Raw genomic sequence first — 26184 nt, 5'->3', positions numbered from 1 at the left:
ATTCCTTCCGTGTCGACCGTTTCCCCCCTCCGTGACACAGCGATAGCGACATTCGTAACGGGGGGCAATCGATATACCATCGGGTATGTTTTTTAGATAAGGCATAATTATCTTATGCAAAAGCAAAAACTAAAATAAAGTAAAAATAAAAAACAAAGTAAAAATAAAAAAATAAAGTAAAATACATGGATCGATGACGGAGGTTGTCCCACGGATCGATGGCGTGGCGTGACACACGGATCGATGACGTGGCGAAGGGGCCTACGCCGACGGCTGTGCCGTAGGCATACCTCTGCCACAGATAACCAAAGTAAAAATAAAAAATTAAGTAAAGTAAACATATGCCGACGGCAAGGCCGTCGGCATATCTGTGCATACACGGATCGATGACGTGGCGTGGCACACGGATCGTTGACGTGGCAGAGGGGCCTATGCCGACGGCTATGCCGTAGGCATACCTCTGCCACAGATATGCCGACGGCCGCCGTTACCGCCCGTCGGCGTAGGATCAACGCCGTCAAATGGTCAGCGCTGACCGGGCAGGTGGGCCCGGGCTATGCCGACGGCCTGTCCTATGCCGACGGGCCCCGTAGGCGTAGCTCGGGCGGTCCCGACGGCCTCGTCTATGCCGACGGCCCATGTATGCCGACGGCTATTCTACGCCTACGGCCTATCCTTGGCCGTCGGCATAGGTCCATAGATGCCGACGGGGGCCGTCGGCATAGATTTGGCCGTCGGCAACCCCAGTTTTTCTGGTAGTATGTATACTAGCACAGCAGTTATCATGCCTGCCTGCAAGCACTGTGCCGGCTGCCGCAGCGATATCTTCTCAAACACTTGCAAGCACTGCTCATACAAACAGAAGAAGCGTGATTGACCACATAAAGCGCTTCGTTCAGGTCAATGAGATGGTCTGGTTTGTTTTTGAGGGCTGCTCGGTTACCTGCTCGGCCACATCAAGGTACTCGATCGCGAGGAGCCGGGAGCAGAGCACGGGGAGCAAACAGTGGCGGACGACGGTGTTAGCGGCGCACGGCATGGCGTCGCAGAGGTAGGTGATGGCGCGCACGGCGAGCAGCATCTCGGGTCGCCAGCCGCACGAGCGCTCGCGCGGCGGACTCGGTGGGAAACTAGCCCCCGGCGTCCTCCGTGCAGAACGAGAGCGCTTCGTAGAGCTCCGTGAGCAACGCAAGCAGCACGCCTCCCCCTGCGCCCTCCGAGGCGACGACCGCCACCATTCGACGGAACTTGCCGCCCCCAGGCCCCAGTCCCCATCCGACTCACACGACGACCCCCCCTCCCCACCCCTCAGGGTGGACACGGTCCGGGCCGGTCCGGTCCCTGACCGAGCCGCCATTTTGACCGGCCGCCGGCGGGCCGGACCGACCAGCTGGGCGGTCCTGATTTCAGGGCTCGGACCGACCGCCCTCCAGCCCGGGCTGGACCGAGAGGACCGGCCGTGGTCAACGTAGATGAGGGCACAACGCGCACAAGGGGTTGCCGGAGAGCGCAGGAAGAGGTGTAGGGCGCTCTATGGTCGAGATCGACGGTGGCGCACGCATGGAAGCGACATGACACGGCGGCGCCGGCCGGGGCGCCATTGTTAGCCATGAACCTTGGCGTTTTTGCTTCTTGGCAGTTTTTCTGTCGCATGCAAGTATGGTAGGGCGTGCATGAGCCCACGATTTTTTGTGTGCGGGCCTTGCCGTGATTAACGGATCAAATCTGACGTGAAGTTAGTCGTGGGATGGCGCCATGATTATAGGATTGAGCCTGTTTCTCTCCTTCCTTTTCTTTTTAGCAGTGATATATTTCTAAGAATGTTTTTTACGTAAACTTAAGTTGGATTGCTACTGTTACCTAAAATCGTGGGGCAGTTATTACAATCCAAACATAGATAGCATGTATAGATTTGGTAAGCATGTCACATAGGAATAGGATTTTCCTTCGGTTTTCTATTCGACTTGATAAAAGGAAGCGAAAGACGGCAGCGAAGGGCTAGTCAAGAATGGCGCCGCGATTATCGGATCGAACGCCGGCACTCTCGTTCTTTCTATTCTCTGTTTGACTGAATAGAAGGGAAAAAAAGGGCAGCGCCTGATTTGGGTCTTCTTCTACCTCATTGCCCCTGTCTCTGTGTCAATTGAGGAATGAATACTTGATTCCGATGAACATCGCCGGGGTGGGACACGGCCAGGGCGTCGCCGGTGGCCGCGACGAAGAAGAACGGCCTTGCAGTTTCGGTCCGCTCGGTCGGACCGGTCAAAGACCGGACCGGACCGAGAAAATTTTGGGCCGAAATTTAGTAACCGGACCGAACGAATTCTTCAGCGGGCCAGGACCGGACGGTCCGGTCTAGAACGGGCCACGAGCGGGCCAAAAAGCCCGCTCGCTCCGTCCAGCCTGACACACCCCCGTCCCTACAAAAAGGAGCACGGCGGCAGGGCGTCTCTGCAGTCCACACTGTCCTTCTGCGTCGAGGATAAACACGATGTTGTGGAGAGGAAGAGTAGGCGGGCAGCAGGGCATAGGAGACGGCGGAGGGAATGGAGATTTTTTTCCTTTCTTTCCGATGAACCCTAGCCTAGATAGCTTGCTCACGTGGACGACTGCAGCGGCGAGACGACGGAAGATAAGGAGGAGGAGGAGGGGCGGCGGTGAGGCGGCGGCTCACGTACCGGGAAGGAGAGGCGACACCGCTGGGTGGGGTGGCGGCGCCGAAGAGGAGGACGAGGCGGAGGGCAGAGAAGGGGCTGAAGGCGATTTTCTTCTCTTCTCTTTTTCTTAGAATAAAAAGCGACCCTGATGCGCAGTTGAATGGTTTTAATGGCCATGGACTAGTCTGATAGAAGCAATATACTCCCACTATAAATTGAGCTAACTAATGCGTCTAGCTACGGTTTCATATTCAATGGCTATCAATGCCAATCTAGTACATAGCGGATATTTCCGAATTCCGAGGAACAAAAAATATTAATTTTTCAGCACAAATTTCAGATTACGACGCACTTTCACAAATACATGCTAAATTTCGCCGGGCAGTATGTAGTGAATACGACAGATAAAACTTATGATTTTTTCAAAGCATTTTGCAGGATCGCCATTATATTTCTCAGCTTATATAGTACTTCCTTCGTTTTTATTTACTCTGCATATTAGTTTTGGTCAAAGTGAAGCTTTACAAACTTTAACAAAGTTTATAGAAAAAAATATTAACATATACAATAACAAATCAATACCATTAGATTCGATGTTGAATGTACTTCCACATCATACAAATTTGTTATTTTTTTTTTAGAAAAGGAGGACGACCCCCGGCCTCTGCATCTGGACGATGCATATGGCCACTTTATTAATTATTGACACAAGACCTTACAAAGTCATACAACAATAAGTTTAAAGCCACTAAACAAAGCAACATCTGTCGCTATCCCTATCCAGTTGATGAAGGGGCGCTGAAAGTCTGGGCCTAATACCAAACAGACCACGCAGCCAAACCTAACATCTAAGACTTGAGGTCCCAACCAGGACGCCTGCCGGGTATGGGCACCCACCAGTCCGGCGTGCTTCTCATCCAGGACCCCTGCCGGGTATGAGGCCGCCGCAGCCACCTGCCACCAATCCATCTTCAGAGTTGTACTGCTGCATCAACCTTGCCCGGTCCAACTGCCGCCGACGCCACCACGACGCCAGGCAGCATCACCCTCCTGCGCGAGTCCATCTCCGCTCATCAGGCGCCGAGTCTCCACTGCGCCACGCCGCCAAGATCCGCCGTCATCAATGGAGCAGATGAAACACCGCTCCTCCTCTTGTCCCCTCCAACCAGCACTTGCTCCAAAACAATGCCCCCATGAGGGAAAACGATACCGATGGCACCGTCATCGTCCGATCCGGTAGACCCAGATCTAGGGTTTCCCCCGGAACTTCCCGGTCAGGTTGATGTGACCTGCAACGACGATGCCTCCAGAAGGAAACGACGTCTGAGACGCCGCCATCGTCCGCCAAGACCGCAGTCAGGCGCGATTTTCACCGGAAGCCACGTCTTCCCGACCTCGTGGCTGGCTGGAACCGAGCGGAACCTCGCCACGAAGACGTATGTCGCCGTCGGTGCCCTCCGTCAGGTCGTCCATGCCGGATTCGAGGCTTCTAGATCTCGTCAAAGCTCAACGCCAAGATGCAGCTGAAGCCACCGAAAGCCAGCAGGACACCCATCAGCCGGCCTCCCCGTCGCTGCCCGCACAGCCGAAGTGGAGCGCTACCGCTCACAGTCGCGCCGGCAAGAGCGCCTTCATGACCGTGCCCGAGGCCGCCGCCCCGAGTCCCACCACCGCCGCCCAGGACGACGCACGGGTGCCCCTCCCCCTTTGAGGCAGGGGCCCGCCGCCACCGCGGCCAATGCCGGCGGCAGCGGCGGCTGGGCAGGCACGAAACACGCCCTCCTCTGGCGGCTAGGGTTTGACGCCCCGGTGCCGCCAAGGAGCGGCACGGGAGCGGTAAATATTTATATTCATTTCTATAAATTTGGTCAAATTTTACAAAGTTTGATTTCAGTCAACTCTAATATGCGAAGTAAATAAAAACAGAGGAAGTACGTGCGATCGATGCCGGGATGTGCAAGAGTACCTAGAGGGAGTTGTGCATCATGCGCTTACAAGATGGTGACCTGGTCTAGCCGAGGGCGACTTCCTCACGAACAATGTGGATGTTGAGCTCGATGTGCTTCGTGCGTTGATGGTGGATGGGGTTGGCAGCCATATAGACCCTGGAGATGTTATCACAGAAGACGGTAGTTGCCAGAGCCAGCAGCAGTCAACAATGGCATTGGTGATGGCGGGATACTCAACTGCAGCACTAGAGTGGGAGACTGTCGGCTGGCGTTTCAAGTAGCGGGAAATTGGGGAGATACACAACCCCACTAGCCTGCAATGAACTTCGAGGATAGCTTCATCCGATAGATATGCAGCGGAAACAAATAAACGATCATGTTAAAGTTGTGATTTAAAATCAGAAGAAAGGCTAACTTCTGACGGAGTGGGCAAGACCTGTCACCAGAAGGCTTGGGCCGAAGCGAAGCGGACCATAGTTCAAACAGAGCACGAGCCCGCTCAGGACTCGTGTGCCCATTGCTTCCCAGAGTTATAGCTAGTATTTTACTAAATCCATATCTGCTTTAACTCCCATCACTGCTGAAATTTCTGATTTTGCCGAGTACCAAAAAAACTCGAAGAAAGTCGTTTCACACTCGGCGAAGTCTTTGCCAAGTATTGTTCTCGGCCCAGCCGCCCACGGTACTCGACCCAAATTTTACCGGCAAAGTGACTTTACCAAGAACCAGAACACGGGGACTCGGCAAAGTCTTTGCCGAGCATTAAAACAGGGATTCGGCAAAAAAAAGGCACTTGACGGCCGGAGGGAGACGGTGGCTGCCACGTGGCAGAAGACTTTGCCAAGTACTGTTGTCGGGTACTCGGCAAATATGAAAGCCCAGGAGCCAGACACACACACACCCCTGGTAGGCGCCGACGCCGAATGCGGCGTAGTTGTGCCGTGGTTGGAGAGCAGCGGCGCCCGGTCAAGAGTTACCGCGCGAGAGGCGGACGGGCGGCAGCTGCTGTGCGACGGTGCAGCTGCTGGTGATGTGTCCGGCGTCGGGGTAGCTGTTGGAGGCTGCGGCGCGGGAGTTGGGGGCGGCAGCATGGACCGGATCTGGGGTCAGCCTGGCCGATCTGGTGGAGGCAAGGCTGTCCGCCGGAGTGAGCTGTTCGTTGTGCCCGCGACATAGAGCGTTCTGGTGGTGGATGATGGGCTGGTGGTTGTGCGCTTCTTGTTCTCCCGGTGGTCTTGACCTTGCTGGTTAGGGCATGTACAATGCTAGCTGTTTAGATAGGCACTTATGAAGGAAAAAATAATTTAAAAAGAAAGTAAAAGCACCTAAGCGCCTCAACTTTCAACGCAAGACGCTAATTAACCAAACAGCACAAGCGCTTAATGCAGGAAGAAAAGAGGCCAAGCGCCTGCTGCATGGTTTTGCGCCGATGCCCAGGGTGACACCGAGATTTAACACGGCAATCACTAATCAATCAGGATTAGAATCCTAGCGCCCAGGCTAAGCGCCTCGCATTGGAGATGCCCTTATGGAGGATGAGATGGAGTTGCTTGTTCTTGATCGTGCAGGAGGTGGAGATGGATTATGTTTCATCGACCGTGCTAGGTATGGGTGTTCAAACTTTTCGAAAATGGGTGTTCAATGGCATTATGCCTCGTATCTGTAGGATGACTTGTAACTAGACCTGACAATATAAATCTTTAAATAATTATTGCCTCTTGGGTCATTTACTTGGTTAGAAGACGAGACGGCGGTAACCCCCAGAAGATGGAATAAGTTTCTACTCGCTTAGACCCTATTCGGTGGTGCGTCTTACATCGTTAAAGAGTGCGTGGATATGTGTCTCTGAGGAATCTCGTGGGATTTGATTTGTGGTTATCTTCGGTGGAAAGCTATAGAGTGCATCAAAACCAAAATGCACCAGACTTCTTGGTTAGAGCATACATTCATAAAGATTACTAGCTGACAGAACGCTCTCCAGCATTCAAACAATTATCAAAAGTACTGCAGGAACCGGTACCGTAATGGTTGCTCAAGACTTCGTGGTTAAAAAGCAATGAAGAAGATCGATTGCTAGCATATGGAGGACGAATTACATATGAACAGTAAGTACCTCCCTTGCCTGCTGCTGTTGTTTCACTTGTTTGGGATAAAAAAAAAGCCAAAACGGAGGATGATGAAAATCTGCTCCCATGGTTTTTGTTGATCCATCCATCCAAGAAATTTAAAAATAAAAAGAAACGCATGGAGAAATCATAAAGGAATGTTGGACATTGTGCTTCGGTGATTTGCTTTATATATAAAGCGTGGCGAAAGTCTTTTTCGATAAATCTGAAAGAAATCAAGATTATCAGCAGATAAAATCAAATCAAATCGTGTAAGGATGGATGTACCAATAGATGTGGGATTACAAGGAATGAAGAGGATAGATTACCGGACCGGGTCGGAGAGATGAGGGATGAACTCAGTTTTTTGCCTTGCTTGCAATTGCTTTGTTTGCTCTGAGGAAGGGGAATGGATGGAGTGACTGACCAACTCCTCACTGCGGGCTCCTTCTGCCCGCCCTCTCCTCTCCTCTCGCCGCCGTCGCCAAGCGTCCAAAGTCCCACACACATCCTGCACGCAGATGAATGACTATTCCTAGTATATAAAGAGAAGAGATGGCATGATTGAGAGAAGAAGGCCACGGTGTCACGAATCATTGAGGTGGCACAAGCCAAACCCATCCTGTGTGAATATAATCAGACCCAACATAAAATTATAAGATCAATAAAAAAATTAAGGTAAAGCAAAGCTTTATTACTTAACGGTGAGCAGGCATATCACCACAACACAAGAGCCACTTGGGCTGGTACATCGCCCACCAACTCCATTAGGTGGTTCTCAGGGAATAGACGGCCCACATTGGCCAAAGCGTGTGCTACAGAGTTAGTCTCACGCCGACAAACACTTATTAAGATCGGGCTGGAGTGGGGGGCCGATGTACCAGTCCAAGTGGCTGCTTGTGTTGTGGGCAATATGCCTGCTCACCGTTAAGTAATAAAGCTTTGTTTTATTTCAAAAAAAATTATAAGATCAATAATTAAGGAAACATTAAACGACTGAATCAGGCCCTCCGTAAAGAACTACAAAAGCGTTTACATCACTACACGCTTTTATATTTCTTTATCAGAGGGAGTTCAAAGTAGAGACCTTTACATGGGCAAACAGTAACGCTTTCCAAAAAGAAAGGAAATACATTGACGTGAATAGGGAAACATGGAGCAGGAATGGCTTGGCGAATCCGATCAGCACTTCAGGCCGACAGTGCAAAAGCTCATACAAATACAAGATAGCACCAGGTCTCTGGGCGTTGGGCTGGGCCGATAAATCATGCAGCACCCGACCAGAATCTCCGATGCGCGCACGCGCCAGGATCAGCCGAGGTTGACTTCCTCCCCTTCCTCTGCCCGGTCGAGCTTGCCTGTCAAGGCGCCCCCATCCAGGATGCTGCCAAACATGGCGGCCTCGTACAGGTAGTTCACCTGCCAGGCGTGGTGGCTCGCATGGGCGAGGAGCCACGCCATTTCGTCGACGAGACCCTTAGAGAAGAGCTGGACCAGCTGCAGGCGCACGGATTCGGCGAGGTTCTCCTCGTGCTGCTCGTCCACCTCGCCCTGCCGGACGTACTCCAGCGGGCCGGTGACCAGGGACCACCAGAGGGCGCCAAGCAGCTGCTGGTCCTCGTCCCGGCGCTGGCGGAGGAACCGGCGTACATGGTTGCAGGTTTCCTCGCCGTCGCAGGCATACTCGGGGTCTAGGGGCCTGCTGAAGCCGGTGGTGCGGAAGTCGGCGTCGAAGACCTCGTCGAAGTCCGCCTCGCGCTGGGGCCGCGCCGGTGACTTGCGGGCCTTGGGCCATCCCAGGAGGGCGCGGCGGAAGAGCATGTGCCGGTCGTTGCAGATGTGCCACGCGATTTCATTGTCGACCATCCGGGCTGAGGGCTCGTGCCACCTCTGGGTGAAGGCCCGTGCGCCCGTGGCGGCGTATGCGTCATATATGGCCCGGAGCGCCGGCTCGCTCACCACGCCTGATGCAGTGATGTCGGCCACGTTGAGGAATGAGTTCATGATCTCGGAGTTGACCAGGTCGGAGCCCACGTCAATGACGTCGTGGCTGTTGATGCTCAAGACGAGGTCGCTCATGGCGGCGCCGGCGTCAAAGCCCCGGGCCGTGGCATCGGCTGCAATGCCGAGCACGCTGCTATCGAACAGGTAGATGACCTGGGCGGCACGGCGATCCATCTGCGCGGAGCGGTCCTTGAGGCGTGCCTTGTGCATCACCTCCAGCGCGATTTTGTCCTGGATGTACGGGAGGCCGACGCCGACGGCCTCACGGCGCTCCCGGCCGTAAGGGGTTCCCAGCGCATGGGCGTCGGCAAGCGCATCCTGCACCAGCCCGTGGAGCTGGGGGAACACGTGGCTGTACCCGTACTCGTAGTTAACGGCCATGTCGGTGACATAGTTGGAGAACATGGTGCGCACGTCGGCGGCGCCAATGAGCATGTTGGACATGCAGCCGCCGAACAAGGCATTGTTGGTGGTCAGGGCCGCGGGCCAGTCGGTGGCGCCCAGCTGGGCGAGCACCTGCGGCGAGGCTTGCCTCAGTGCCTTGCCTTTAGGGGGAAGCACGTTGCCGATTGCGTGTTGAGTGCTTTTCCACAGCGCCAGCTCGGGCGATAGCCGCAGCTGCACTACCCTGGGCAGCTCGTCCCTGCCGACGGTGATGCTAGCAAACATCTCCGCCACCATGCCTTGGGCCTGGCATGACAGCCTTTTCAGATCCGCCGTGGCTCCCTCGCCGATCAAGGCCCTCGCCTCTGAGTAGCCCGCGTACACTAGGGGGAAGCCAGGCTCGGCCTCGGCCATCGGACCCTCGTCCCAGAAATGCGGAGGGAATCTAATGCCGCTGCCGCCGCTGGGGAGAGCGTCTTTGTCCAGCCCCGCCTGGACCTCAATGTTGAGGCCTTGGAGAGAGCAGCTACCCCATCGAGGGAAGGATGCGTCCGCACCCATGCTTCCCATATACACTATATATAGCAGTATAAAGAGAAGAATGTGATCGAGTAGAGAGAAACTTATGCCCTTGGTGCTACTCATTCTACGTATTCCTCAGCTATATATAGCCGCAGACTCGCGAGCAGCACCAGCAGCAGCATATGTGAGAAATTAAGCTAGCAGTCGGATTAGCAGGCTCCTCCCGTGTCAAACCAGCCCGCCCGCAAATTGGTCATGGTTAAGAAACTTACTAGCAGCCAGACTATGTGCGGGTCGTTGATGTCTTTTTCATCTCATGTTTAAGATGGCCTTCTAGGTCCTTTTATTCGTTTTTAAAAAGGAAACACTTACTAGCGGCCGTCTGATAGCAGACTTTTGCAGGACTATGCGTGGGTCGTTGATGTCTTTTTCATCTCATGGTTAAGATGGCCCCCTGAATCCCATCAACAGAATGACTACTTCTGAACACATTAATTCATACGTATAAATTGAGCTAACTAATGCGTCTAGCTACAATTTTCATATTCAATGGCTGTTAATGCCAATCTTGCAGCGGATGTTTCTGAATTCGGAGGAACAAAATAAAATAAAATTTTCAGTACACATTTTCAGAGTACGACACACTTTCGCAAATACTCCCTCCGTAAACAAATATAAAAGCGTTTACATCACTACTTTAGTGATCTAAACGCTTTTATATTTCTTTACAGAGGGAGTACATGCTAAATTTCCCGAGCCAGTATATATGTAGTGAGTGACAGATCAAAACCTATGATTTTTTCAAAGCGTTTGGCAGGATCGCCATTTTATTCCTCGGCTTATATATAGCACATGGGATCGATGCCAGGACGTGCACGAGTACGCGGAGAGAGTTGTGCATCGTGCGTTTACAAGATGGTGACATGGTTGATCAGTTAGAACCGTGGTTAGCTGTGACCGACAGCTACATGTTTGAAAAAAGATGCACTCAAAGCTGGTCGAGGGTGACTTTCTCACGAACAATGTGGATGTTGAGCTCAATGTGCTTGGTGCGTCGATGGTGGACGGGGTTGGCAGCCATGTAGACCCTGGAGATGTTACCAGTTATCACAGAAGACGACCGTGGTCATGGTGATGGGAGAATGCACAGCTCGCTGAGTAGTTGCCGTTGCCGGAGCAAGCAGCATTCAACAAGGGCACTAGAGTGGGAGACCGTCGGCTGGCATTTCAAGTAGCGAGAAATTGGGAAGGAAGATACACTTCCCCACAAGCCTGCAATGAACTTCGAGGATAGCTTCAACCGATAGATATGCAGCGAAAACAAATAAACGATCATGTTGAAGTTGTGATTCTATTCGGAAGAAAGGCTAACTTCTGACAGAGTGAGCAAGACCCGTCACTGGGAGGCTTGGACCGAAGCAAAGCAGACCACGGTGCAAACAGAGCACGAGCCCGCCCAGGACTTCTGTGCCCGTTGCGCCTAATTTTACTAAATCCATATCTGCCTTAACTCCGATGGTACTGTCTCTCGTTAGAACTATAACAATACGTTATTATATCATGGGAACAAGATGAATGAACATCTTGTATGAACATCAGTTCAGGGTAACTGACTTAACTTTTCTACCTGTGTAGTGCGAATGATAAGATGAGATCCAAGGGATGATACCATTCTTAAGTGCTTTCTGAAGAAAAAAAATTACGCCCAAAGCATGACATATGACGGCGGTTGGGCGCACCACTTGACACACTCTCATCCGGACCCAATCCCATGCTGATGAGAAACACCAACTAGCAGTGGTGGACAGGGCCGCCGCCCCGGCATCCAAGACCTAGACACCGCCTCACCTGAGACTCGTCGCTACCCCAACCAAAGAGACGGGCGGAAAGGTCCCATCTTTCGCACCCCTAGGCGACCCCCAACATCAAGACCCATTAGGCTGGCCGGAACTGGCAACCATCGGCCCATCCTGCAGCCCCGAGCACGAGACGAGCTCGGTCCTGCAGCACCGTGAGGGGGACGAGGTCAGTCCTGCTGCACCGTGCGCGAGACGAGCTCGGTCCTGCTGCACCGTGCGTGAGACGAGCTCGGTCCTGCCGCACCGGGTGCGAGACGAGCGATGGACCGCGGCTGGGAGAGGGCCAGCCCTTCGATGGAGGTAGTGGCCGGATGACGAGGAAGAGGGGCAAAGGTCAAAACGGTCCGAATGCGGATGAGCCGACGCCGGAAGCTGGCCACCATGAAGCCGCCACGACACCGAGAGGCCACCACGAACCTTCCCGCGCCGCCGCCCATGACCAGAGCAACGGCCACGCCCGGCCGCTGCCCACCTGCGTCGCCCAGCGAGCTCCAAGCGCCGGAGCCGCCGGACACGCACCATCGATGCCACCACCAACCAGTGCCACCTCCACCCCCCGCACCCCGCCGTCGAGTCCAATCGCTGTGCCGCGACCAGACCAACAAGTAGCACCACCACTAGATGTTGCCCCCACCGCGAGGACCAGCCGGAGCACCAGCCCTGGCCAGCCGCAGCCGCCGAGGGCAGCCATGCGCCACCCGGGACGCCGGCGACCAGATATGGCCACACCAAATTGAGGGCCGCAGACACCACGGGCACGCCCGCCCGCAGCCATCCCCGTGGTTACCAGGGGCCACAACGGCCATGAGGCACGCACAGGAGCCCGCCGTCGCCGCTCGAGACCACGCTGTCGCGCCCTGCCGCCAGCGCGCCACCATCCGCCGAGGAGACCGCCCACGTCGATCCCACCAATAGAGGAGAGAGAGGGTCCCGTCACCGCCAACGCCGACCGGGCTTTGCCAGGTGGCGCGCCCCGGCGCCGGCGAGGAATAGAGGAGGGAGGAGGGGCGCGGGGACGGCGGCGTTAGGGTTTCCCCCCTTGGCTGCCACGGGAGCGACGCGAGAGGGGCGAGAGGAGCTTCGCATGTTGGGGTTTGCTGCACCAAGTCGTCTCCCGAGCTTCCTCCTTTCCAAGCTGCGAGTGCCAAGCACCGTACCAAGGGCAAGCCATGGGCTCCCGCAGTCGTCCTACTCCTACCACCCTAGTCCTCGTGCTGCTGCTACAACTCTACGAGCATCCACAGCGTGATGCTGCCAAATTCTCGTATTAAACGGGATGTGGCATCGGCATCAAATTTTGCATCATCTATACAAAGTATGTGATTCCAAATATCTTTATAGTCGGTCCCATCACTCAATAGAATAGGATAAAAATCTGGCCATCTCTCTCCTCAGGCAGTGGTTCTCCTCCCGCTGCATGCTGCGTCCAAGGGCTCCTCTGGCCAGATGTAGTTTTTTATTGCCTTGGGCTAATTTGGCCTCGGCGAACATGAAAGCATCGGTTCCCTCTTTCTTCAATTTAGCACCACCCTCCACAATGGGTCAAACCAATGCCAAAATCTGTTTTAGCATTTGGCATACATTATGGATGCCCTACTACGCGCCGCACTGGGCCTTCTCGCTCTCCTTCAATCTCAACTTCTCCGACCCCAGCGCCGGCTCATGGGTGGACCTGGACGGCGATGCATACATCGCTCGGCCGAGGCTTGAGCTGACGAAAAACGTCCTGAGCAGCATCGGCCGGGCGTCGTACCGACACAAAGTTCCGTTGTGGAATGGCGCCACCGGCGAGATGGCGAGCTTCGCCACCAACTTCTCCTTCCGAATCATGCCGGAGAAGGCCGGCCTGACAGGGACAGGAGGCGACGGGATGGCCTTCTTCATTGCGCATTTCCCTTCGGAGATCCCGCCCAACAACAAAGGCGGCGGCCTCGGCCTCCTTCCGGCCTACACCAACGGGACGGGCCGCACCCGGGTCATGGCCGTGGAGTTCGACACTCTCCGCAACTCACACTATGCCGACATCAACGACAACCATATCGGCATCGACATCAGCTCCGTCAACTCCATGGCGTCCACGGACACGACGACGAGGCCGGGCAGGAACCTCACGTCATCCTATGTTATGGTGGCCACTGTGAGGTATCATAACGAGTCCCGGATGCTGGCTGTTGATCTCCTCATTGATGATGCCTAGTACCAGGTCAATGCAACCGTCGATCTGAGCAGATGCCTACCGGAGGAGGTCGCTGTGGGCTTCTCCGCCGTGACCGGCGACGCCTCCGAGCTGCACCAGGTACTGTCATGGTCATTTAGCTCCACTCTACCTCCTCTACCGACTAGGAACAATCACAAAAAGTTAGTAATGATCCTACCATCCGTACTAGTCCCATTTCTTCTTTTATTAGTATGTGCGGCCGTGGTGCTATGGCGGCGCCACAAGAAAATGAGAGCAAATAAGGACAGCCAAGAACGGTGTGCCAATAGAGGTGACCTCGAGAGAGGTGTGGCTGCCGGCGGTCCCAGACCGTACACCTACCATGAGTTGGTTGCGGCAACGAAACAATTCGCGGAGGAGGAGAAGCTCGGACGAGGCGGTTTCGGTAGCGTTTACCGGGGTCACCTCACGCTCACACCCGCAACCGCCAACCATCGTGCGGTGGCGGTAAAGATGTTGTCGGCGGAATTGTCAGTGCATGGGAAGAAGGAGTTCGAGGCCGAGGTGAGGATCATCAGCAGATTGAAGCATCGGAACCTTGTGCAGTTGTTGGGTTGGTGCGACAGCCGCAAGGGTCTTCTGCTCGTCTACGAGCTCGTTACAGAGGGCAGCCTAGACAGGCCCCTCTATAGCAAGGACCGCAGGTATCTGACATGGCCAAAGAGGTACAAGATAATCCTTGGCTTGGGATCGGCGCTACACTACCTCCATGGAGAGTGGGAGCAACGCATCGTGCACGGCGACATTAAGCCCAGCAATATCATGTTTGACTCATCCATGAGCACCAAGCTCGGGAACTTCGGCTTAGTCCGGCTTGTGGACCATGACACGGGGTTGCTGCAGACCCCAAAGGCCTTGCCTCAGCGCCTTGCCCTTAGGAGAAAGCACGTTGCCGATTGCGTGTTGGGTGCTTTTCCACAGCGCCAGCTCCGGCGATAGCCGCGGCTGCAACACCCTGGGCAACTCGTCCCTGCTGACGGTGATGCTAGCAAACATCTCCGCCACCATGCCTTGGGCCTGGCGTGACAGCCTTGTCAGATCCACCGTGGCTCCCTCGCCGATCAAGGCCCTTACCTCGGAGTAGCCCGTGCAAACGGGAAAGCCATGCTCGGCCTCGGCCACCGGACCCTCGCCCCAGAAATGCGGAGGGATTCTAATGCGACCGCCGCCGCCGATGGGGAGAGCGTCTTTGTTCAGCCCCGCTCGGAGCTCAATGTTGAGGACTTGGAGAGAGCAGCTACCCCATTGAGGGAAGGATGCGTCCGAGCCCATGCTTCTCATATAGTACTATATATAGGAGGGACAATGATATTTGGCACACGTGTGCCAGATTGCTAAAAGTGCCACACCACTCTTCTCCCTTTGATCCCACCTCCTCCCGAGCGACCGCCCTCCTTCGATCCCATCTTCTCTGTGTTTTTTCAGGTCTGTAGTTTAAAATAGGCAAAAAGAAAGGCATTGAAGGGGAATCGAACCCAGACCCTCCCACACGAAACTAAGCTACAACATCCAGTTGTGCTTGCCCACTTAACTAATTACATACAACTTACATACTAATTGTATCTTCCTGTGACGAGAATAAACAAAACAAGCAGTGATTAGTAACTGAAAATCCAAACCGGCAGCCTCACTTCTACGGGTTTTGGAACAATGCCCCCCCCCCTCTGGTCATTGTTACCATGGTGTTTGTACGTAAGTACTCAAATATGTGGTGAGTAAATTATCACGTTATTTAGGCAGAAGTTATTGCATGTTCATAAAAAAATCACTTGGGCAAATTTAGTATGGTGTTTTGTACCAAAGTTACCATGTTTGCGGTGTGTAAATCATCATGCTAGGTACATAGAAGGTATTGTGTCTACGTTTTCAACAATTTTTTCAACCCCAGATTAGAAAGTTACCATGATGTTCATACACAAGTTATCAGACCTGCATGAGTAAACTATCATACTATTTACACAAAGGTTATCAGGGATATGTTTTTATCAACTTTTTCCTGGGTCAAAAATTACCGTGGTGTTTGTACGAATATTATCACGATCGTGGTATGTATATTACTGTGTTATTTATACACAATTTTGTTGAGAACATAGTGATTTCAAAATTTTCCTACGCACACGCAAGATCATGGTGATGCATAGCAACGAGAGGGGAGAGTGTGATCTACGTACCCTTGTAGACCGACAGCGGAAGCGTTATGACAACGCGGTTGATGTAGTCGTACGTCTTCACGACCAGACCGATCAAGCACCGAAACTACGGCACCTCCGAGTTCTAGCACGCGTTCAGCTCGATGACGATCCCCGGACTCCGATTCAGCAAAGTGTCGGGGAAGAGTTCCGTCAGCACGACGGCATGGTGACGATCTTGATGTTCTACCGTCGCAGGGCTTAGCCTAAGCACCACTACAATATTATCGAGGATTATGGTGGAGGGGGGCACCGCACACGGCTAAAAGAATGATCACGAAGATCAACTTGTGTGTCTATGGGGTGCCCCCTGCCCCCGTATATAAAGGAGTGGAGGAGGGGAGGGCCGGCCCTCTCTATGGCACGCCCTAGGGGAGTCCTACTCCCACCGGGAGTAGGATTCCCCCTTTCCTAGTCCAACTAGGAGTCCTTCCATGTAGTAGGACTAGGAGACAAGGAAGGGGAAGAGGGAAGAGAAGGAAGGAGGGGGCGCAGCCCCTCCCCTTAGTCCAATTCGGACTAGGCCTTGGGGGGCGCGCGGCCTGCCTCTCCCTCTCCCCTAAAGCCCAATAAGGCCCATATACTTCTTCTCCCGTATTCCCATAACTCCCCGGTACTCCGAAAAATACCCGAACCACTTGGAACCTTTCCGATGTCCGAATATAGTCGTCCAATATATCGATCTTTACGTCTCGACCATTTCGAGACTCCTCGTCATGTCCCCGATCTCATCCAGGACTCTGAACTCCTTCGGTACATCAAAACTCATAAACTCATAATATAACTGTCATCGAAACCTTAAGCGTGCGGACCCCACGGGTTCGAGAACAATGTAGACATGACCGAGACACGTCTTCGGTCAATAACCAATAGCGGAACCTGGATGCTCATATTGGCTCCTACATATTCTACGAAGATCTTTATCGGTCAAACCCCATAACAACATACGTTGTTCCCTTTGTCATCGGTATGTTACTTGCCCGAGATTCGATCGTCGGTATCTCAATACCTAGTTCAATCTCGTTACCGGCAAGTCTCTTTACTCGTTTCGTAATACATCATCTCGCAACTAACTCATTAGTTGCTATGCTTGCAAGGCTTATGTGATGTGCATTACCGAGAGGGCCCAGAGATACCTCTCCGACAATCGGAGTGACAAATCCTAATCTCGAAATATGCCAACCCAACATTTACCTTTGGAGACACCTGTAGAGCATCTTTATAATCACCCAGTTACGTTGTGACGTTTGGTAGCACACAAATTGTTCCTCCGGTAAACGGGAGTTGCATAATCTCATAGTCATAGGAACATGTATAAGTCATGAAGAAAGCAATAGCAATATACTAAACGATCGGGTGCTAAACTAATGGAATGGGTCATGTCAATCACATCATTCTTCTAATGATGTGATCCCGTTAATCAAATAACAACTCTTTTGTTCATGGTTAGGAAACATAACCATCTTCGATTAACGAGCTAGTCAAGTAGAGGCATACTAGTGACACTCTGTTTGTCTATGTATTCACACATGTATTATGTTTCCGGTTAATACAAATCTAGCATGAATAATAAACATTTATCATGATATAAGGAAATAAATAATAATTTTATTATTGCCTCTAGGGCATATTTCCTTCAAATTTATCGTTGTATGTTTCAACATCTTTTTCTCCGAGTCAAAAGTTAACACAATGTTTGTACATAACTTATCAAGTTTGCGGTGCGTGAATTACCGTTATATTTACATAGAATTAACGGGATTATTTTCTCAATAATTTTTCATCTAGTCAAACTTTTTCCTTATTTGGTCAATGTTACCGAGGTATTTACATCCAGGTTATCAAATATGCAGTTTGTATATTACCATGCTATTTACAGTTTATCTAGGGTATGTTTTTGAACAACTCTTTCCCCTGATCAAAGTTACCGAGGTGTGTATGTAAGTTATTATTAGGTCTACGGTTCATATATTATCATGCTACTTACACTGAAGTTACCGGAGGTATGTTTTAACAAATTTGTTTCTCCGGAGACGAAAAGTTACCGCGGTGTTTGTACATAAGTTATCACGTCTGTTGTCTACACATTACCATGCTATTTGCACTGAAGTTACCAGAGGGTATGTTTTTCAACAACTTCTTTCTTCGGGGTTAAAAAGTTATCGTGGTGTTTGTACATAAATTATCACTTTAGTTGTGTGCATATTACCATGCTATTTGCACAGAAGTTAATGGGGTGTATGTTTTCCAACAACTTTTCTCCCGAATCAAAAAAGTTACCGTGATATTTATACGTGGGTTATCAACTCTGTTGTGGGTGTATTACCATGTTATTTACACAAACATTATCAGGAGTATGTTTTAAACAAAAAAATTCTAGCTCAAACTATCACTATGTTTGTATGTAAGTTATCAGGTTTTCGTGTATATATTACCGTGTTATTAACACGAGATTTACTGGGATAAATAGTTCAGAGAAAAAATGCTTAGAACTAGCAATATCCTAAACAATGTGCAACAAAAGAGATGGAAGTTCAAAATAAAATGTTGCTGCGTTCTTGTTCTCTGTCGGCAGTAGCAAAAAATCCACAATCTAAAACAAACGTAGGCCTACATGGAACATCAAGACGTGCTGGAGTGTCCCGGCTTGGGTGCCTGCTTCATGGGAGATAGGTTCAAATGAGGTTCAGAAGAATGTTGAGATTCTGATGCAAGAAAAAAAACAGTTCTAAGCGGGGTAGTAGCTTTTTTGCATCAACGGTGAAGTGCATAAGTAGGCAATGTCCAAAATTCACATAAGAGAGAGAAAGAGAGACGGTGATGGATATAGAGTAGCAGCCTGCATCGGTTGACGAGGACGTCCACATCAACGTGCGTCTGTCAGCGGCACTTGAACTTTTATCCCGATTTTCCTTCTGAAATTGCAACCTACTATACAAGCCAGCACACTACAAGAAATATTTCAACTAGTGACCTTTTGTTAGTGACCCTGGAAGAATTGGTCATAAATCTATGACCATTTGAGATCAATTGGTCAAAAGCTGTTCGGGGGGCTCCAAACCCTAAACTATAACGACCATTTTGGTCAGAAAAGTCGTAATTTCCTTACACGAAATGGTCATAAAGCATATAGCACTGGTCCTCTACCTTATTTCTAGCTGACCATGACCAATATAAATGGTCATAACCTTGTAAATTATGGTGGGTTGCTATGACTAGGCGCCACCTCATCAGAAAGGTCGCAAATGAAAAACTATCGCCTTTCAGCGGCCAATAGTGAGGGTCACAGGTTGACATATTTCTTGTAGTGGCAGTGCTCTTCTTCTCCGCCGATGAGGGGCAGACCCTGGTTGATGTCTCCTAGTTGACATGTCCAAAAAACAATCCAGTAGCAGGTGTGTGTAGTGTTGGAACGAACCACCCAATGGACCGGAGTGAATGCAGATCGAGCGACCAAATTTAGTTGGTGTGGAACCTACAACTAGGCTGTCAAACCAGTAGTACACGTATGTGCGTGTTGTGATATGAAAACATCCTCCCGGAGATTGAGACAGGTCGAGCTCAAACATGTCAACCGAGAAGAAGCATGTTTCAGTTCATATGATGAGCTCAACCCTCTCTCAATTAACATGTTAAACACAAGGGAAAATCCAGGGCGACGATGCAGAGACCGAGCTCCCTGAGGTTGGGAAGGTGGCGGAGCACGGGATGGCGACTATGTTCGGGGGCGTCCAGGCGCTGAGGAAGAAGTGGGTGAGGCGAGCATGACCGTCAGTGCACGTTGGAGAACAAGAGAGGGCGGCGATGGGAGTCCTCGACGGAGGAGCACTTGGGCAGGCTGCGTTGGTGAAGAGTGGAGGCTGTGCATGCCTGCGCAGTCGCCGGAGTTGAGGAACCGGGTGGGACGGGGCTGGAAGCTCTGCCAACGGCATCAGCCCCTGGGCATCCACTTCCTAGGAGAAAGCGATGCTGGTGCGGCGGTCGATGAAGCCTGGGAGGGGCGGCGCGAGGCAGGCGGTGGCGATGTGCAGTGGTGTGATGATGGTGGCCGATAGAGAGCCGGCGGCGCGCGTGAGGTAGTGCGGCGGCGGCGCGAGGTATGTGAGGTAAAGTCGGGAGGTTGAGGAAGGCCCCCGCTTTTCTCAGGTACGGGGACGACCCCGTCCCGCGGGACGAGGATGCGAACGAGCTTCACCGGACGAAGAAAAAAGGTGCCATGTGATGCGGATCGAACGCTGAAGGAACCGTGTGGCAGTTTTGCAATCGGGCACAGGGTTGCCAAATACATATTTCGATATAGAAGTATAAAAGAAGAATGTGATCGAGTAGAAATTTAGGCCTGTGGTGCTACTCATTCTACGTAGGTATTCCTCAGCCATATATATATAACCTCAGACTCGCCATCAGCAGCAGCAGCAGCATATGTTAGAAATTAAGCTAGCAAGAAAACTACTGTATGACGTAATCGCTGACTACCTAGATAGCGTGTTGCAATCTGATATGCCTTCGCCATTTGAATAAAGAGGAGGCTAAGGGTGGTGGGTGGAGAGTGTTCAAAAAAAAAGATTAAGCTAGCTGTCGGATTAGCAACCTCCTCCCGTGTCGAACCAGCCCGCCCGCAAATTGGACCGGCCGGCATGCAAAGCGTGCCGCCCTGAAGGCTTCCTTATTTTTTGTCATCTTTTTAGGGGAAGGTAGGGTTTTTATTCATTGGGTAGCAAGCAAGGTCAGTGGCGGAGGCAGGGGTGCTGGCAGGGGCCCTGCCCCCCCTGTGCTCTTACAAATACAGCTATATGTGCTCTTAATTGTTCATTTTTCAAACATAATTAGCAAGATTTAAAAGATTTGGTCCCGTCTAACATTATATAACATGTTTGGTCCCTTCTATATTGAGTTTCTGGCTCCACCACTAAGCAAGGTTACAAAATCTGGTGGATCAATTAGCCACAGACGGGCGATCAAAGGGAAAAAAACCTCACTACATCTATTGGAAAACACTTACTACCATCCATCTGACAGCAGACATTTGCCAGACTATGTGTGGGTCATCGATGTCTTCTTCATCTCATGGTTAAAATGGCCTCCTAATTCCTTTTATTTGTTTCCCAAAGGGAAACACTTACTAGCAGCCGTCTCATAGCAGACATTTGCCAGACTATATGTGGGTCATCGATGTCTTTTTCATCTCATGGTTAAGATGGCCTCCTAAATCCTTTTATTCGTTTTCAAAAGGGAAACACTTACTATCAGCCATCTGATAGCAGACATTTGCTAGACTATGTTTGGGTCATTAATGTCTTTTTCATCTCATGGTTAAGGTGGCCTCCTAAATTCTTGTATTCGTTTTCAAAAGGGAAACACTTACTAGCAGACGTTTGCCAAACTGTGTGTGGGTCGTCGATGTCTTTTTCATCTCATGGTTAAGATGGCCTCCTAAATCTCATCAAAAGAATGACTACTTCTTAACACATTAATTCATATGTATAAATTGAGCTAACTAATGCATCTAGCTACAATTTTCATATTCAATGGTTGTTAATGCCTATCTTGCAGTGGATGTTTCTGAATTGCGGAGGAACCAAAAAATATATAATTTTCAGTACACATTTTTAGAGTATGACGCAGTTTCGCAAATACATGCTAAATTTTCCCCGCTAGTATGTAGTGAGTATGACAGATCAAAACCTATGACTTTTTCAGAGCATTTGGCAGGATCACCGTTTATTCCTCGGCTTATATAGCACATGTGATCGATACCAGGACGTGCACGGCTACGTGGAGGGAGTTGTCCATCGTGCGCTTACAAGATGGTGACCTGGTCAATCAGTTAGAACCATGAGTTACATGTTTGGAAAAAGAAGCACCCGGAACTGCCCGAGGCCGACTTTCTCACGAACAATGTGGATGTTGAGCTTCGTGCGTCGATGCACAGCTCGCCGAGTAGCTGCCGGAGACAACAACATTCAGCAATGGCATTGGCCATGGCCGTGGCGGGATACTCACCTTCAGAGAGCGGGAGACCATGGGCTGGCGTTTCAAGTAGCATGAAATTGGGGAGGAAGATACACAACCCCACTAGCCTGCAATGAACTTCGAGGATATAGCTTCATTAGATAGATATGCAGCTGAAACAAATAATGATCATTGTTAAAGTTGTGATTCAAATTCAGAAGAAAGGCTAACTTCTGACGGAGTGAGCAAGACCCGTAGTCAGGAGGCTTGGGCCGAACCGAAGCGGACCACCATTCAAACAGAGCATGATCCCACCCACGACTTGTGTACCCTTTGCTTCCGCGAGTTACAGCTAGTATTTTACTAAATCCATATCCGCCTTGACTCCGATGGTACAGTCTCTTGTTAGAACTGTAACAATATGTTATTATATCATGGCAACAAGATGAGTGAACATCTTATACGAACAGCAGTTCAGGGATTTAACTTTTTTTCTTAAAAAATAATAATATTAATATCGTGAAGATACCAATTACATCAAAGCCCCTGCACCAACAAAATGTCTCAAAGACATCTAGGATGCACACAACCCGTAAAGAAAATAAAAATGAAAAGAAAAAGGACAAAGGCACTGTCTAGTGATCAACTCCTCTCAGCAACAGCACACAAACCACCATCAAAGACAACACCCGAAAATATAAAAGGTCTCCAAAAGCGATGCCTTCAAGAAGAAAACAGTGCACAAGCGACATAATCATCCGATTGAAGATCTTAGGTTTTCCGTGAAAAAAGTTTGAGCTCTCAAACAATACCTTCAGCAAGGCAATTGTCAGGCACAACCAATGAAGGTCAGATCTTAGGTTTTCACCCTGAAAAACATGACTTGGCACCCGAGTAGCACCACCAAAAATGAAATCCTCTAGTGCTGCCGCCCCCACTTGTCACCGTTGCTTCTGAAAGTTATCAAACACTTGGCTGACTTCATCACCTTCAAGGCTCCCTCTGCCTTACTGATCCTCCGTTCTCCCACGATGACTTGTTCAGGGTAACTGACTTAACTTATATGAAATTTTGTACCTATGTAATGCCAATGATAAGATGAGATCCAAGGGATGATACCGTTCTTATGTAATACCTTTTTTTGTGCGGAAATCTCCTGGATGATTTGGTTTGGCGCCTGCCACTAGGCTGCTTTCTTCTTAAGTACCTGACATAACACATAGCCTGGTATTCCACCGAGTGAATCTTGTTGCACGCAGAATTCAGTATCCAGATATTTACTACAGCAAACTATGGCCTGTACTCCTCTTGGTTCCTTATTTGTGGTACTGATAATGGCCTATAGTTATGAGATTCTTACCTCTACTCCTCAGAATATATATAATGAACAAGTTATTAGTCACTGCCCTCCCTCTGCAAGAGGCTAGTATTACTACTATGAGTGAGTACTTCTATTTTCACCACGAATAGATTCTGTTCTTGCATTTCCGAGCTGAAGACTGTGATGTGTTTTCATAGTACGTACTAATCATAGAGGTTTATCCTTACTCTGATTAAACTAGTAATTATTAAGGTTTATCCGTACTATTGGCGTGTACTATGGATAAGTGTTAGGATTATTAGTATAACCAGAATGCAGGCAAGAGATCGATCGGGCTTGCGGGGATTTTCAGACTCGGTGGGGTGCGATGGGAGTGGAGTTGTGGAAAGGAAACTCGCTGTATACGATTGAGGAAGTCACCGGAAGGTGGTGAGCTTTCTGTTTTGCCTTTCTCTTTTGGCGCTGTGCCGGGCAGGCCCATCGCCGATGTGGCCACAGAGATGCAGAGATAAACGGCCCGCAAGCATGCAAGTGATGGGCCTGGCTTGGCTTGAGACTAAACAGGTATCCCTAAAAAAAGACTAAACAGGTTGTGCCTGGCCGGCAATTCCTATTTGCCGCCTGCGAGCGGCAAAGTTCATTACGTGTTACCGAAATGTTGATTGTATATTTAGGAAATGTTCATGGTATATTACGAAAAGTTCATCATGCATTACAAAATATTCATCGTGTATTTAGAAATTGTTCAATGAATATAAAGTAGTCCCTATGTTTTTATATTACACAAATGTTCAATGTATATTGAAAATTGTTCAACGTATATTACAAATGTTCAATGCATTTTCAAAAACTGTTCAACACATATATTTATGGTTTTTTTTCCAAAATGTTAATCATATATTAAAATGTTCATTGTGTATAATTTAAATTATTCATTGTATATTAAGAAAATGTTCAACGAATTTTTCAAAGCAAGTTCGGTACTTAATGTTTCACGCCATGTATCAATCAGTTTGACTCACTACTTCTGTTGGCTAGTTCCACTTTTAGAAGGAGGTCGCGAGTTCGAGTCCCGATCGCTTTGCACTCTTTCTGAACTTTTTGTGCGCCTGAAGTTTGAAAGAACATGCGGTGCCCCCATGTTTGGTTTTGGTAATTGATGACAATCTCTATGGACTAATGGTTGCCTTGAGTTATATTTGAAGGTTTTGTCCATAGACTTTTCTTGGAGTACATATGTTGGTTTCAAGGAGAGTTGGTGCCGACCAAGGTTTTTTCCATAGGCTTTTCTTGGAGTACATGTGTTGGTTTCAAGGAGAGTTGGTGCTGACCAAGGTTTTGTCCATACGCTTTTTTTGGAGTACATGTGTTGGTTTCAAGGATAGTTGGTGCCGACCAAGGTGTTATTCACGGAATTATCTAAAGATTGGTCTTGTGAGAGGTTGATCAAGACTAAGTCAAAGAGTGAATCAAGTTGATCAACCCACAAAGCGTATAAGATGTACCGAGAGGGATCAAGTGATCCCATGGTATGGTAAGTATTGTCAATTATGCTTTGTGTACTAACCCATGGTCTTCGTGAGAGTTCTTTGTGGGGTTAGGTTGCGGTGTGCAAGTTCAAGTGGAGCATCACGAAGAGATCAATGCTTAAAGCTTGCCGTCCTGTGTGGTGACAATGGACTTGTGAAGATGTGCGGAAGAGTGGCTCACCCAAGGTGGAGTATGGGGGAGCAATCAACTAGTCTTCATTGAGTCAACACAATCAAAAAAGGTGGTCCAACTTGAGGGACTCAAAATCGTCATCATCTAGCTCAAGTGGACCATGTGCAAGGCAAATGTTTGCCCTTGATAGGTTTTCTATTTTACCGGTCTCATGATGGTAGTTGGGAGACCGGGTTATAGGATCAATTTCCGTACTATCAAGGGGGGCTCTCGATGAGTAGCTTGATCGTATCGTTCGTAGAGAGCTCAAACCATTGCATCCTTGCATCATCTTTCTTGGTTCTTATTTGGTTCTCTTTGTGAGTCTTAGAGCTTTTGGTCATCTTGATGACAAGTTCGAGTTCATCGAAAATAGAGTTCACATGCATCTTCTATGATGTTTTCGGTGTTGGAGGTTTTGCTGGTTCTTCTCGGTTGGAGGTTGTTGGAAATATGCCCTAGAGGCAATAATAAAATGATTATTATTATATTTCCTTGTTCATGATAATTGTCTTTTATTCATGCTATAATTGTGTTATCCGGAAATCGCAATACATGTGTGAATACATAGACACCAACATGTCCCTAGTAAGCCTCTAGTTGACTAGCTCGTTGATCAACAGATAGTCATGGTTTCCTGACTATGGACATTGGATGTCATTGATAACGAGATCACATCATTAGGAGAATGATGTGATGGACAAGACCCAATCCTAAACATAGCACAAGATCGTATAGTTCGTTTGCTAGAGTTTTTCCAATGTCAAGTATCTTTTCCTTAGACCATGAGATCGTGTAACTCCCGGATACCGTAGGAGTGCTTTGGGTGTACCAAACGTCACAACGTAACTGGGTGACTATAAAGGTATACTACGGGTATCTCCGGAAGTGTCTGTTGGGTTGACACGGATCAAGATTGGGATATGTCACTCCGTATGACGGAGAGGTATCTTTGGGCCCACTCGGTAATGCATCATCACAATGAGCTCAAAGTGACCAAGTGTCTGGTCATTGGATCATGCATTACGGTACGAGTAAAGTGACTTGCCGGTAACGAGATTGAACGAGGTATTGGGATACCGACGATCGAATCTCGGGTAAGTAACGTACCGATTGACAAAGGGAATTGTATACGGGGTTGCTTGAATCCTCGACATCGTGGTTCATCTGATGAGATCATCGAGGAGCATGTGGGAGCCAACATGGGTATCCAGATCCCGCTGTTGGTTATTGACCGGAGAGCCATCTCGGTCATGTCTACATGTCTCCCGAACCCGTAGGGTCTACACACTTAAGGTTCGGTGACGCTAGGGTTGTAGAGAT

The 26184-nt window shown here is 49.8% G+C and overlaps 1 protein-coding gene and 1 pseudogene across 1 annotated transcript; one reads left to right on the top strand and one right to left on the bottom strand.

Annotated features, from left to right (window-relative positions):
• Nucleotides 1-7765: 7765 nt before the first annotated feature.
• On the bottom strand, nt 7766-9734 carry LOC125523885. Its single transcript, XM_048688944.1, has one exon. It carries the CDS (start codon nt 9667-9669, stop codon nt 8023-8025), a length of 1647 nt encoding a protein of 548 aa, XP_048544901.1. The 5' UTR covers nt 9670-9734; the 3' UTR covers nt 7766-8022.
• Nucleotides 9735-12649: 2915 nt separating this feature from the next.
• On the top strand, nt 12650-14637 carry LOC125519292 (annotated as a pseudogene).
• The last annotated feature ends 11547 nt before the right edge of the window (nt 14638-26184 follow it).

Source organism: Triticum urartu, chromosome 7 (genome assembly GCF_003073215.2).
Source record: "Triticum urartu cultivar G1812 chromosome 7, Tu2.1, whole genome shotgun sequence".
Classification (NCBI taxonomy): Eukaryota; Viridiplantae; Streptophyta; class Magnoliopsida; order Poales; family Poaceae; genus Triticum; species Triticum urartu.
Note: the sequence above shows the minus strand (reverse complement) of the source record. Positions and strands in the feature narration are given on the sequence as shown.